The sequence below is a fragment of the Physella acuta genome, unplaced genomic scaffold (genome assembly GCF_028476545.2).
Source record: "Physella acuta isolate Inbredline_101_S28 unplaced genomic scaffold, ASM2847654v3 ptg001175l, whole genome shotgun sequence".
Taxonomy (NCBI): Eukaryota; Metazoa; Mollusca; class Gastropoda; family Physidae; genus Physella; species Physella acuta.
In genome coordinates, this window is record NW_026732692.1 from 86,640 (window position 1) to 99,504 (window position 12,865).

A 12,865-nucleotide genomic window follows, 5' to 3' on the forward strand; every position below is an offset into this window, starting at 1 on the left:
TTCCTATTGCAATTGATTAAAAACAGTTTTTTTTTAAACGCGGAATAACGTCTTAAATTAGTTTTTAACATTGCTTTTTTTTATAATGCAAAAGTGTGACGTCGCATCATCTGAACCTCCTCCCCCCCCTCCCCCTACTGAATTTTTATGCATTTTCCCCTCCATGTTTTATTTAAAACTTAACATCATACTGAGTTGCCTACCGTGATGTTAGATCTAAGACCTGAGTAAACAACACCTAAAAATTACAACAGCAAAGCTACTAAAATATAATAAATTAATAGTGCGCTATTAGTAATAGACAGAATCTAGATCTAGAAATCTAGTTGGAAAGCTTGTTTATGGCCCTTTATCTTATCAGTAACATCGAGAGCCATTAAATTAAAAACTGTTAGAAAATCTGTGCTTTGGGTCACAGTCACAGCCTCGGACCGTATTCTAGAACTAGGCTAGCAGCTGTAGGCCTTGACTTAGTAACATCAATCGATGAGGCGTCTGACCAGCTCATGTCATAACACTACACATTCGTTGCAGATCATCCACCGGTATGCTCTTTAAATAATTTCAAATTTAGAATAATTTATTAGGCCCCTAGATCTAATTAATTAAGCATTTGAGATGATCTAGTATTTTACTAAAATTAGACTATTCACTATTCAATACTATTCATGATAATCGTATTTTAATTTTTTTTATGGCGACTAAGAAATCTTTAATCTCTAAGTCTAAGTAGTAAGTAGTTTAGATCTAGAATCTATCTAGATCTAGATCTATATACTTTATATAGTAACTCTAGATTCTAGATTTCTAGATCTAGATTAGATCTTGCCTACTCTCAGTACTCAGTCAATTATATCTAATCTATCTTATCCAGGTCTTTAGACCACAGTCCAGATTCTAGATCAGTTTTTAACTTAAAAACTTTAAACTTTAACTTTAAACTTATCTTATACTTACTTAATATTACTTATATAGTATATACTTAGATCTACTACTTATCCATATCTAATCTAGGAATTAAAAGTTCTACCAGAGTCTTTCTAGATCTAGAATCATTATAGTATTATAGATTTATAGACTAAGAGTGAGTCTACCACTAGGTTTGCAGAGTTTCTTCCAGGCATCTCTTCGAGGGGGGGTGGGACGGGGGGGGGGGGGGGTAGAGCACCCCCCCTCCGAACAAAATACTGACCATAAGCGTACAGTTATTTCAAATAGTTCTAATTTGAACTTCAAGAATACTTCTTGAATACTAAGAAAACTTCAATGGATCCATTGCAGGCAGGAAATTAATGAATCACTTGATGTAAAACATGTGGGTAACCATTACCCTGTAATGCAGAGTATCCTTAGAATCCATCCTAGTGTTGAAGTCATTGTTTACTCTAAAATTTCTCTGATTACTAGACTAGACTACTTTGGCCTATATTCATGATATATGGGCTGGGTGTTGCTCTGATCACATTTAATAAGCATTGTCTTGAACAGTAACCTTTTTTTGGTCATTTTGAATCGTATGTTTTATATGCTGTTTTTGTAAATAAGATTTGCTTGGGTATTGTGTATGACAATCTGTAATCCCAGCCCTATCACCATAACACTGATACTTGCATTAAACACTCCAGCCCTATCAATATAAAATGCATGGGTATGGCCAGTCAAACAAGCATACTTTTAACAATAAAAATAAGTAGATTCATCATTTTTTCCCCAGAGCTTTTTGAGGTTAAAGGACACAACAGAAAATGAAATACAACAGTACTAGAGGTGGTGTACATGGTATGACTTTCAAAGATGTGCTACTCTCTGGCTATGCAAGTGATGGTGGCATGTACCTTCCAGAAGAATTTCCCTTTGTGTCTGTTGAGACATTAAGAAATTGGGCATTGCTTTCCTACGAGGACCTGGCATATGAAGTCACTTCTCTTTACATTAGTGAAGATGATATTCCAACTACAGATTTGAAAGGTGCACCTGTTTTTTTACAGTTCCAATTTATTTCTCTTATTTATTTTTTGGGGTGCATTTTGCTCCACCTGTTGTAAATTATATTAAATCTTTTTTTAGTAAAATAGTTGAATGTATTAATTACAAGTATAAACCAAATTGTATTTATACCAATGAGACTAAATCTAAAGATGCAGCTATTAAAAACCTATTTTTATCTTCCTGTTTTGATGAAACTGCTGAGCAATTAACAGTTTGTTTTCTATATTTGACTAACAATCTTATTAATTTTTCAGATATTTTGCAACAAGCGTTCTCAACATTCACCGTCCCTGATGTTGTATCTATGAAATGTTTGTCAGATGGGCTAAACATCGCAGAGCTTTATCATGGGAGAAGCTTAGCTTTCAAGGACCTGGCCATGAGCTGCATGGGTCAATTCTACAATTACTTCCTCAACAAATCTCAGAAACATATGACTCTTCTTGTTTGTACGTAGTTGGTCATTTATAAAAGTAAGAGCTAGTATAAGTAAATGAGTGCCAATCTAAAGTATTAAGCATTGGTTTTCTTTTGTTTTTTTTTCTTTTTAGAGCAATAAAAATTTTATTTTGCATTCATCAAATAAATATTTTTAAAAGCTTTTTAAAATTTTAATTGTAGTGTATATTATTTCAAAAAGCATTTTTTATTCTATTTAATTTAATATATAAAAGCATTTCTATTTTAAAAGTATTTTATTTATTCTAGTCTACATTGTAAACAGTTTTCTACAATGTTAAAGTTACCTGAATAAATGGTAAGATTTTCTATAAAACTCAGTTTGGTTATTTGTACAAATAAATCCTTCTTTGACTTTAGGTACTTCGGGTGATACTGGTAGTTCAGCTATAGAAGCAGTGCGAGGGTTAAACCTCCTTGACATCATAGTGATACTGCCTAGGGGGCGCTGTACACTCATTCAAGAGAGGCAGATGACAAGTGTTCTTGACCAAAATGTCCATGTATATAGGGGTGATTGTGCTTTGAATAATTATGTGGTAGTTTTGCAAATCTAAACTAATTTTTCATAAATAATGACATGCAGTGTTTGTGTGATTATTAATGTTTTATTTCACTAGCATAAGGCTTATTGAAGTTATGTTAAAGGCAATTATTTCTGTACGCACAAGAAAAACCTTATATTAATTTCTCATATATAGGGCCTTTATATAATTATTATTTCATTTATTCAAATTTTATTAGTAACAATCAAATTGTTATGATTGTTTGTACAAAAAAAACTTGCATGTACATTTTAAACATGTATAAAAAACAGATCTACATAATTACTATGCAAGCATTAATAGATTATATTTTTTTCATTTTCTATATTAGCTGATGGTTCCTCAGATGACATCGACCTAATTGTCAGAAAACTATTTGCTGATGCTGCGTTTGTTGAGAAGCACAATTTAGCCTCACCAAGTTCACTAAATTTTGCAAGAATCCTTATACAAATTGTGCATTTCTTTTATGTCTACTTAAAGGTTGGTAAAAAATGGACAATTTATAAAAAAAATGTCACTCTTTTAAAATGCGTTTTCTTGTAGTTATAACTTTCTGTTTATTTCAGCTCTGCCCTGAGGCAGATAGAGAGGTAGAAATTATCATTCCAACAGGGGGTGGTGGCAATGTTACAGGTAGGCTACTTTATCTAGGTGTCACGTGTACCTGATAACTGTGTGTATACATTAAAATTTGATGGTTAATATTTCATTTGGATTTATTAAGACGTCAGCATGATGTATTTTAGGCTATTTTTTTCTAGTGTTCTAGAATAAGTTCATGCCCTAGCTCTTATTCTGACCCTATTAATGTTTTTAAGCCTGACTATAACAGGCTTGTGACATGAATATACCTCCTCCCCCAAGTCATTATTCCACCTTCATTAGATCACAGATAATTATTCCCAGTATAATCCCTGTAGAATACAAATTAAACCCGTGCCTATCTTTCTCCATATCCAGCGTTTTATACGTAACCTCATCCATAACCATATTCCTAACCTATCCCAAATTTTCCTTCAACCTACCTATAACTTAACCCTAATCCTAACGATATCCCTATCCCAATTAGTAATTGACTGTGAGGGCATGGTGTGTAATTGGGGGGGGGGGGGGGATTTATGTCATGCTTCTGACTATTAGACAATAAAACATTCTTATATATGACAACATACCACTGCTAACCTGAAAGAACTTCTCTGAATACATCCATTTTTTTAAATTGAAACTTATCTAAATGACGATTATAAATTAGTCAAAATGTATTTTAATTTAACAAAGGTTCATATATAATGCCTGTTAGACTGATGTAACTAAATACCATGTTGATGTTGAACACCTTATTCTACTTCAGCTGGCATTATCACAACAATGATGGGTCTGCCAGTGAAGCTAGTGTGTGCTGTCAATCATAACAACGTGCTGTCACGCATCATGGAGACAGGACAGTGTCAGCTGGGGGATGTCCAAATGACTCTAGCACCTGCAATGGACATTCAGGTAATATCAGAGGAAAGAACCGTATCTGTTCATTTATAACTCTTGCACCTGGAAAAACAGTTTAGGTACCTAGGGGAAAGAATTGTTTATTGTATATTTTACTTGTACAGAAATGTACCTTTCTCTTATGGAATTACCAGTACACAAATATTTAAAACTACCCTTGTTCCACATAAGAACAATAGAAAAAAAAACCGTATTGTTATTTTATTAAACTGAAAAATAGTATGCTCAAGCTATACATTTTTTTTTCTTTATCAGAAGACATGGATCTGTGGGGTTAGAGTTGCAATTATGTTTAGCTATTTTAACATATAAGCGGGTAGGAAATTTTTTTAAAAATACGCATTTTGATAGTGGCATACACATTTTTTTTTCTTTGTCAGAAGACATGGATATGTGGGGTTAGGGTTGCAATTATGTTTAGCTATTTTAACATGTAAGCGGGTATGAAATTTAAAAAAAAATACGCATTTTGATAGTGACATACAATTTTATCATTAATTTTTATCATTAATAGTAATTAATTTTGAGATAGTTAATAATCAAAATCTATGGAGTTTTAGTTCGCAAAGGAGAATCTGACAGAAAAATGTATACCTTATTATTCAGTCCAGGATGCAATCCAATGAAGTATTACAAGGTTTCTAAAAATATCACAAGAAGTTCAATGTCTTGTAAGATTTTTCACCTCACCCATTTTTTTTGTTAACCCTTACTTCACTAACATTCTAAACAAAGTTGAAGATATAGAATCTAAAAATCTAACAAAATAATATTCATGATCAGGTGGATGTCTAGATAGTTCATGTTCAATTAATCTTAAGTGTATATTTCTTTAATACACATGCTTGTAAAAATATTAATGAAATACTTCTGGCACTGTGCCCGATATTAACATCTTATTGAAATGGTCATTAAAAAAAGAAATTGCAAAGATACATTTCTAGAGCTGCACTTAAGTTCAACTCTAGTCCTCTAGTTCAAATTGTTATTTAACATGTTTTTCTTATTTTTTTCCTGTTTTATTTTGCATTTAATTATTTATCAAGCCCTTACAACTGTTATATGAATGAATAGATGTTCAGTTAAAAAAAAATAAGATCAAGGAGCTATTTCTACTTTGCATTATTTTTCAGTTTGCTTACAATTTAGAAAGAGTTTGGTACATGTTGAGTGATGGAGATTCTGAAATGATAAAGGAAATCATGAAAGAAGTAGATTTAAACAGAGTTGATGTTCCTGTAAATATCATTAAAAAGGTAAAACTTTGTTATTTAAATGAGAACACTATTTCCTATAATTGGAAACTTTAAAAAAAAAAATTAACAATTTAACTGAAACATAGTATTAACATTTTTTACTAAATTTAAGTGCTATTTGCTATTTTTCAATGCAGATATAAGCCACAAATTGAAGAATAATTTTTAATATTTGCAGATGCAGTCACTGATCAAGGTGTACGTAGTTGCAGGGGATGAGGAAGTGAAAGACACCATACGCAAGTGTTGGAATGAAGAAAACTATCACATATGTCCTCATACAGCTGTTGGTGTTTCATATTTCTATGCACAGTTGCACACAAGGTTAGTTATTTTTAATCTCGTGAACATGAGATTTGAACTTATATTTATATCTTTGATTTCAAAGTTTCTTTTATATTTTGATTCACCGGTTTTGGTGTTATATTTGTAGTTATTGTGATCATTTGTTATATTTATAGTTACGGGGGCCTGGTATTACATTTACTATTATTTTTACTCCATATTGCTACAGAGATGGTGGTATTTCATCAATAGATACTGGTTTTCTTATAATTTTCTTGTTGATAGATTAAAAAAAAAGAATGCAAAGAGTATGGATATTTTTAAAAAGTCCTTAAAATAATAAGTAATATTCTTCTTCGTTCTTAATTTTTAGTGTTGGAGGGGATCGAGCCTTATCTGCCAGAGGGTTTGAACTCGAGACTCTTTCAAATTTATCAACCATGAGCTTTTTGCCAACTCGACCACTCCTCCATCACAATTAAGGATACGCTTCAACTAGTTATGCCCATTGAGGCCATTGACTCCGATTTCAGCCTGCTTTTCTTTTTGGATTTGCTTCCATAGCCTTTGTCCAATTAAGAACAAACTACAAGGCAGCAGTTGTTTGATTTTGGAGTTGTCTCTCCTAGAAAAGTGGCTGTCCCCAGCTAACGAGCCTCATCTGCCCGAGGGTTCGAACTCGAGACTTTTCGGTTGAGCAACCATGAGCTTTACCCACTCGACCACGCCGACCCCTATAAGTAATATTAATAAAGTATCTATATATATTTATTTTATAAAAATATTTTTTTCAGAAATTCAACAGAAATAACATCCGCAGTTATGGCAACAGCCTCCCCCTTGAAATTCCCTGAAGCTCTAAAAGCCTCTGGGATCCCAGCGCCCACATCAGAGGCTGTTCAACAGTTGCTCTCAGCCAGGACACGCCATGTTGACCTGGAGTTTGGAGAGGACTGGACCTTGGCCATTAAGAAAAAAATTGAAGAAATAACATCCAAAACACTTTCCCTAAGTTAATTAAAGCTAATGAAATTTTAAGATTATTTATAACTGCATTTCATCATGTGATATGAATGTTGAACTTATAATTTTTTTATGGTAAATGTTTCCAAAATGTATACATATATAGTAATGTACTTAATAAAATCAAGAGTAATTATTTTTATATGTTGTTTTCTATTGATAAAAAACAGGTTAAGTGTTAATAGTGTATAGCCTTTAAATTCATCAGATTAGGTACAGTGGAAATGAGAACTTACTGATATACTTCAAAATATTGCAGGCAGCACTACCAAAAGACTTTTTTGTTAGTAAATTTTGAGTTAATATCTTCAGTTTAACTGGTGGGTCATACTAGGTTTTTCTTTTTTTGCTAGAATCATCAAGTATAAATTAAAGAATTAAGTTCTCTTTCAAACAAGATGGTACTTGAAGCAGAAGTATAGCTTATATGTTTAGCTTAACTATGCCATCTTTACCTGACTTGATGAATTACCCATCAGAGGTTCATTGACTCAAGCCCATGATGTAAACTAAAGATTTTCTGGGCTCTACCTCTAGATCACATCATTTTGCACAACTGGAATCAGTAGCTGCCAAACGTAATTATGTAATAAATAAGAGCACTCTGTCTTTTGAACGTTTATTCTAGATCTAGACAGATTCTTTTTTATTAAAATCACGGGAGACAATAATGTATATACAATTGTTTCAACTTCATAACAGTTACTTCCCTTAACTTTTCACTACCATTTTAACTGTCTGTCGAGAACGGTAATCGGAACACGCATAACTTAAAGCATCAATTAAAAAAAAAAAAATTATATTGGAAATACAATGTCAACGGTAGGGGGTGGTTAAAAATATTGTTTGTTTGGCATACTTCATAAAGCGATAATTTTAGCCAGAAATTGCGCATGAGCGCGTAGCACCAAAGAGCATCCCAACCATAAACACGCTTTTAGAAAGGGAAACACTATCAGAACAAGGCGGTCAACAAAAGCTAACACAATGATAAAGTCGATCAGAAAGTAAGTGACGATTCTCGGTGAAACTATGTAAACACATACTGAAAAAAACGAGGTTTTAGATCTATTATGTGTGTACATATTAGCTAACTCAGTGAAGTAGTGATGTCAAATTTGAATGTGTTTGACATGTGACGGTTTAACAACACTTAAATTTAAATTAATGATTAGATCTAGAATGGCATTGTGACTGTGAGTTATTGACCAAGTTGGCTAAGTTAGCTAAGTAAGACTAGCGAGACCAGATAATTATTGTCGACAAGGGCCAAAACTTGTTAAAATACATTTTCTTTTTGTGTTGCTTTGAATATAAGAAAAAATTATATAAATTGAAAAATTAAAAAAATGTATATATTAAAAATGTTGGCTTTAAAATAGTCTTACAAAAACCGTCACAAAATTTTTCAAATAAATACGTGTTTTTATAACGATCCATACCAGCATTATAAATAATTAATGTCCACTTTTAGAACTTTCTGGACCAATACCTGACCTAAGCCTGCATACTTACATACGCTTCAATATCATAATCAAAATCGATTTCCTAGCCCCTGCTGTGGGCTGTGACTGGAGACGGTCCATCACCGAGCCGTACGAAATGGAAAAAATAAATAAACTTTAAATAGAACATATAGGCCTATACCTTCAACATTTTTAAGGGGACGACGTGGTTGAGTGGTAGAACTTACGATTGCTAATCCGAAAGTTCGGATCCCGGACTCGAGCCCATAGCACGTACCTGAGTCCACCCCGCAATTATGGGTACATGTCTCACGTTAGGGAAACCTAGATACTGAGCATTGTTCTGGCCACACTATCAGCATGTCTGCCGTGGGGGTTGAAACAGATGAACTCTACTTCATGTGCCCCATAAAAAGATGATGACGAAACATTTTAAGAGTTGTCCCTCCGCAGTCCCCTCGTCCCCTCGTCCCGTCTCCCCATACTCCCACACACAGCAGAATCTTCAAATACCACCCTTACACCCTAGATCCATATGCCTGAAAGAAACCCTGTTCATTGAGTCATATTATTCCACCTACAGTTTTCGGAGCATGCTTTAGACACAAAACCGAGCCTTACGTTTTTACCAACAGATCCCCTTAAGCTTTGGACGAGACGCGCTACCCCCCAGCCAGCCGCCCCTCCTGCTTGTGCTCCCCATGTTGGTAGGACCATGCTCCCGGGAGGTTTCAAGAAAGATTCGCGCTCGTGGCTACACAAGAATTCCAAGAAGACCATCGGTGTGGGGGAGCAAGGGTTGTTGAGCGACGACCCGTACGAGCAGTTACAGGACGATCCGTTCATGGCTCCACACAACATCATCCGCGACACGAACGGGCGGACGTTCAAGAAGGACAGCCGGACATGGTTACATAAGGTTAGGGTTCTATGGTAGGACATGGTTACATAAGGTTAGGGTTGTATGGTAGTCTAATGGTAGGACATGGTTACACCTGGTTAGTCTAATGGTAGGGCATGGTTACATAAGGTTAGGGTTGTATGGTAGGACATGGTTACATAAGGTTAGGGTTGTATGGTAGGACATGGTTACATAAGGTTAGTCTAATGGTAGGGCATGGTTACATAAGGTTAGTCTAATGGTAGGACATGGTTACATAAGGTTAGTCTAATGGTAGGACATGGTTACATAAGGTTAGTCTAATGGTAGGACATGGTTACATAAGGTTAGAGTTGTATGGTAGGACATGGTTACATAAGGTTAGTCTAATGGTAGGGCATGGTTACATAAGGTTAGTCTAATGGTAGGACATGGTTACATAAGGTTAGTCTAATGGTAGGACATGGTTATATAAGGTTAGTCTAATGGTAGGACATGGTTACATAAGGTTAGTCTAATGGTAGGACATGGTTACATAAGGTTAGTCTGATGGTAGGACATGGTTACATAAGGTTAGTCTGATGGTAGGACATGGTTACATAAGGTTAGTCTGATGGTATGACATGGTTACACAAGGTTAGGGTGGTATGGTAGGACATGGTTACATAAGGTTAGTCTAATGGTAGGACATGGTTACATAAGGTTAGTCTAATGATAGGACATGGTTATATAAGGTTAGGGTTGTATGGTAGGACATGGTTACGTAAGGTTAGTCTAATGGTAGGACATGGTTACACAAGGTTAGTCTAATGGTAGGACATGGTTACACAAGGTTAGTCTAATGGTAGGACATGGTTACACAAGGTTAGTCTAATGGTAGGACATGGTTACACAAGGTTAGTCTAATGGTAGGACATGGTTACATAAGGTTAGTCTAATGGTAGGACATGGTTACACAAGGTTAGTTTAATGGTAGGACATGGTTACATAAGGTTAGTCTAATGGTAGGACATGGTTACATAAGGTTAGTCTAATGGTAGGACATGGTTACATAAGGTTAGTCTGATGGTAGGACATGGTTACATAAGGTTAGTCTGATGGTAGGATATGGTTACATAAGGTTAGTCTAATGGTAGGACATGGTTATATAAGGTGAGGGTTGTATGGTAGTCTAATGGTAGGACTTGGTTACATAAGGTGAGGGTTGTATGGTAGTCTAATGGTAGGACTTGGTTACACAAGGTTAGTCTAATGGTAGGACATGGTTACATAAGGTTAGTGTAATGGTAGGACATGGTTACATAAGGTTAGTCTAATGGTAGGACATGGTTACATAAGGTTAGTCTAATGGTAGGACATGGTTACATATGGTTAGACTAATGTTAGGACATGGTTACACAAGGTTAGGCTAATGGTAGGACATGGTTACATAAGGTTAGTCTAATGGTAGGACATGGTTACATAAGGTTAGAGTTGTATGGTAGTCTAATGGTAGGACATGGTTACATAAGGTTAGTCTAATGGTAGGACATGGTTACATAAGGTTAGTCTAATGGTAGGACATGGTTACACAAGGTTAGTCTAATGGTAGGGCATGGTTACATAAGGTTAGTCTAATGGTAGGACATGGTTACATAAGGTTAGGGTTGTATGGTAGGACATGGTTACATAAGGTTAGTCTAATGGTAGGACATGGTTACACAAGGTTAGAGTTGTATGGTAGTCTAACAGTAGGACATGGTTACACCAGGTTAGTCTAATAGTAGGACATGGTTACACCAGGTTAGTCTGATGGTAGGACATGGTTACACAAGGTTAGGGTTGTATGGTAGTCTAATAGTAGGACATGGTTACACCAGGTTAGTCTGATGGTAGGACATGGTTACACAAGGTTAGAGTTGTATGGTAGTCTAATAGTAGGACATGGTTACACCAGGTTAGTCTAATAGTAGGACATGGTTACACCAGGTTAGTCTGATGGTAGGACATGGTTACACAAGGTTAGAGTTGTATGGTAGTCTAATAGTAGGACATAGTTACACCAGGTTAGTCTGATGGTAGGACATGGTTACACAAGGTTAGAGTTGTATGGTAGTCTAATAGTAGGACATGGTTACACCAGGTTAGTCTAATGGTAGGACATGGTTATACAAGGTTAGGGTTGTATGGTAGTCTAATGGTAGGACATGGTTACATAAGGTTAGTCTAATGGTAGGACATGGTTACACAAGGTTAGTCTAATGGTAGGACATGGTTACACAAGGTTAGGGTTGTATGGTAGTCTAATGGTAGGACATGGTTACACAAGGTTAGTCTAATGGTAGGACATGGTTACACAAGGTTAGTCTAATGGTAGGACATGGTTACACAAGGTTAGGGTTGTATGGTAGTCTAATGGTAGGACATGGTTACATAAGGTTAGTCTAATGGTAGGACATGGTTACACAAGGTTAGTCTAATGGTAGGACATGGTTACACAAGGTTAGGGTTGTATGGTAGTCTAATGGTAGGACATGGTTACATAAGGTTAGTCTAATGGTAGGACATGGTTACATAAGGTTAGGGTTGTATGGTAGGACATGGTTACATAAGGTTAGTCTAATGGTAGGACATGGTTACATAAGGTTAGTCTAATGGTAGGACATGGTTACATAAGGTTAGTCTAATGGTAGGACATGGTTACATAAGGTTAGTCTAATGGTAGGACATGGTTACATAAGGTTAGTCTAATGGTATGACATGGTTACACAAGGTTAGGGTTGTATGGTAGTCTAATGGTAGGACATGGTTATACAATTAGGGGGGGGTGACACCAAGGCAAAAAATAGCAAAAAGTATAGAGAAAAATGATAATTCCACTTAATTAAGTAATTAGTTCGAGTGTTAAATAGTCTTTAAAGAGGCGCAAATCGAAAGTTGGAGGTGGGGGGGGGGGGGGGGGGTGCAAATCGAAAATTGAAAGTTTGTCCCCGGGAAGGATCGCAACGCCTCTGGGGGTGACACCATTTCTGTCGCTTCGAGCTTTTGTAGCTTTATAGGCCCAATATTCAATGTAACTTGAGTTTTTTATTTTTATTTTTCTTAATCATTTAATGATATCAGCTTATCATGAATTTACTTTCCCATCAATTAGCCTAGATGATTAATTATATCATACTCTACTACAAGGAATATTTTAAATACGTTTTAAAAAATACCGATTCTGACGTAGTTATTGTTAATGAGACACTAATACTAAAATACATAAAAAATAAAGACGGACTTTGAAGGCTGGTATTTTGGTAATGTTATCGTTGTCATCCACAGTCGTCTTTGAAAAAAAGTGACGAAGCCAACGGACGAGATGGAAACATTTAGGGTGCCTCATACGGGATTGAAAGTTCCCTCGCGACAGGTAAGATATCGCCTAGATAATTAGGATCAGGGGCGTAGCGAGGGGGGGGGGGCGGGGGGTGC

At 35.5% G+C, this 12,865-nt stretch overlaps 1 protein-coding gene and 1 long non-coding RNA gene across 2 annotated transcripts; both read left to right on the forward strand.

Annotated features, from left to right (window-relative positions):
• Positions 1-208: 208 nt before the first annotated feature.
• On the forward strand, positions 209-7,186 carry LOC131956770 (threonine synthase-like 2). Its single transcript, XM_059321341.1, has 10 exons — positions 209-545; positions 1,715-1,968; positions 2,244-2,438; positions 2,809-2,961; positions 3,325-3,476; positions 3,563-3,629; positions 4,348-4,493; positions 5,633-5,755; positions 5,934-6,079; positions 6,835-7,186. Exons 2-10 carry the CDS (start codon positions 1,746-1,748, stop codon positions 7,055-7,057), a joined length of 1,428 nt encoding a protein of 475 aa, XP_059177324.1. The 5' UTR covers positions 209-545; positions 1,715-1,745; the 3' UTR covers positions 7,058-7,186.
• A 794-nt stretch (positions 7,187-7,980) lies between these two features.
• On the forward strand, positions 7,981-12,746 carry LOC131956771 (uncharacterized). Its single transcript, XR_009388991.1, has 3 exons — positions 7,981-8,070; positions 9,165-9,448; positions 12,716-12,746. It is a non-coding gene; the product is annotated as an uncharacterized LOC131956771 (long non-coding RNA).
• The last annotated feature ends 119 nt before the right edge of the window (positions 12,747-12,865 follow it).

What these genes read in the sequence shown, in the direction of transcription:
- LOC131956770 (XM_059321341.1), top strand. Translation starts at nt 1,746, where the DNA reads ATGAAATACAACAGTACTAGAGGTGGTGTACATGGTATGACTTTCAAA. An exon ending in TCTTTTATGTCTACTTAAAG is followed by an intron (nt 3,477 to 3,562) that starts GTTGGTAAAAAA and finishes TGTTTATTTCAG; the next exon opens with CTCTGCCCTGAGGCAGATAG. An exon ending in GGGTGGTGGCAATGTTACAG is followed by an intron (nt 3,630 to 4,347) that starts GTAGGCTACTTT and finishes ATTCTACTTCAG; the next exon opens with CTGGCATTATCACAACAATG.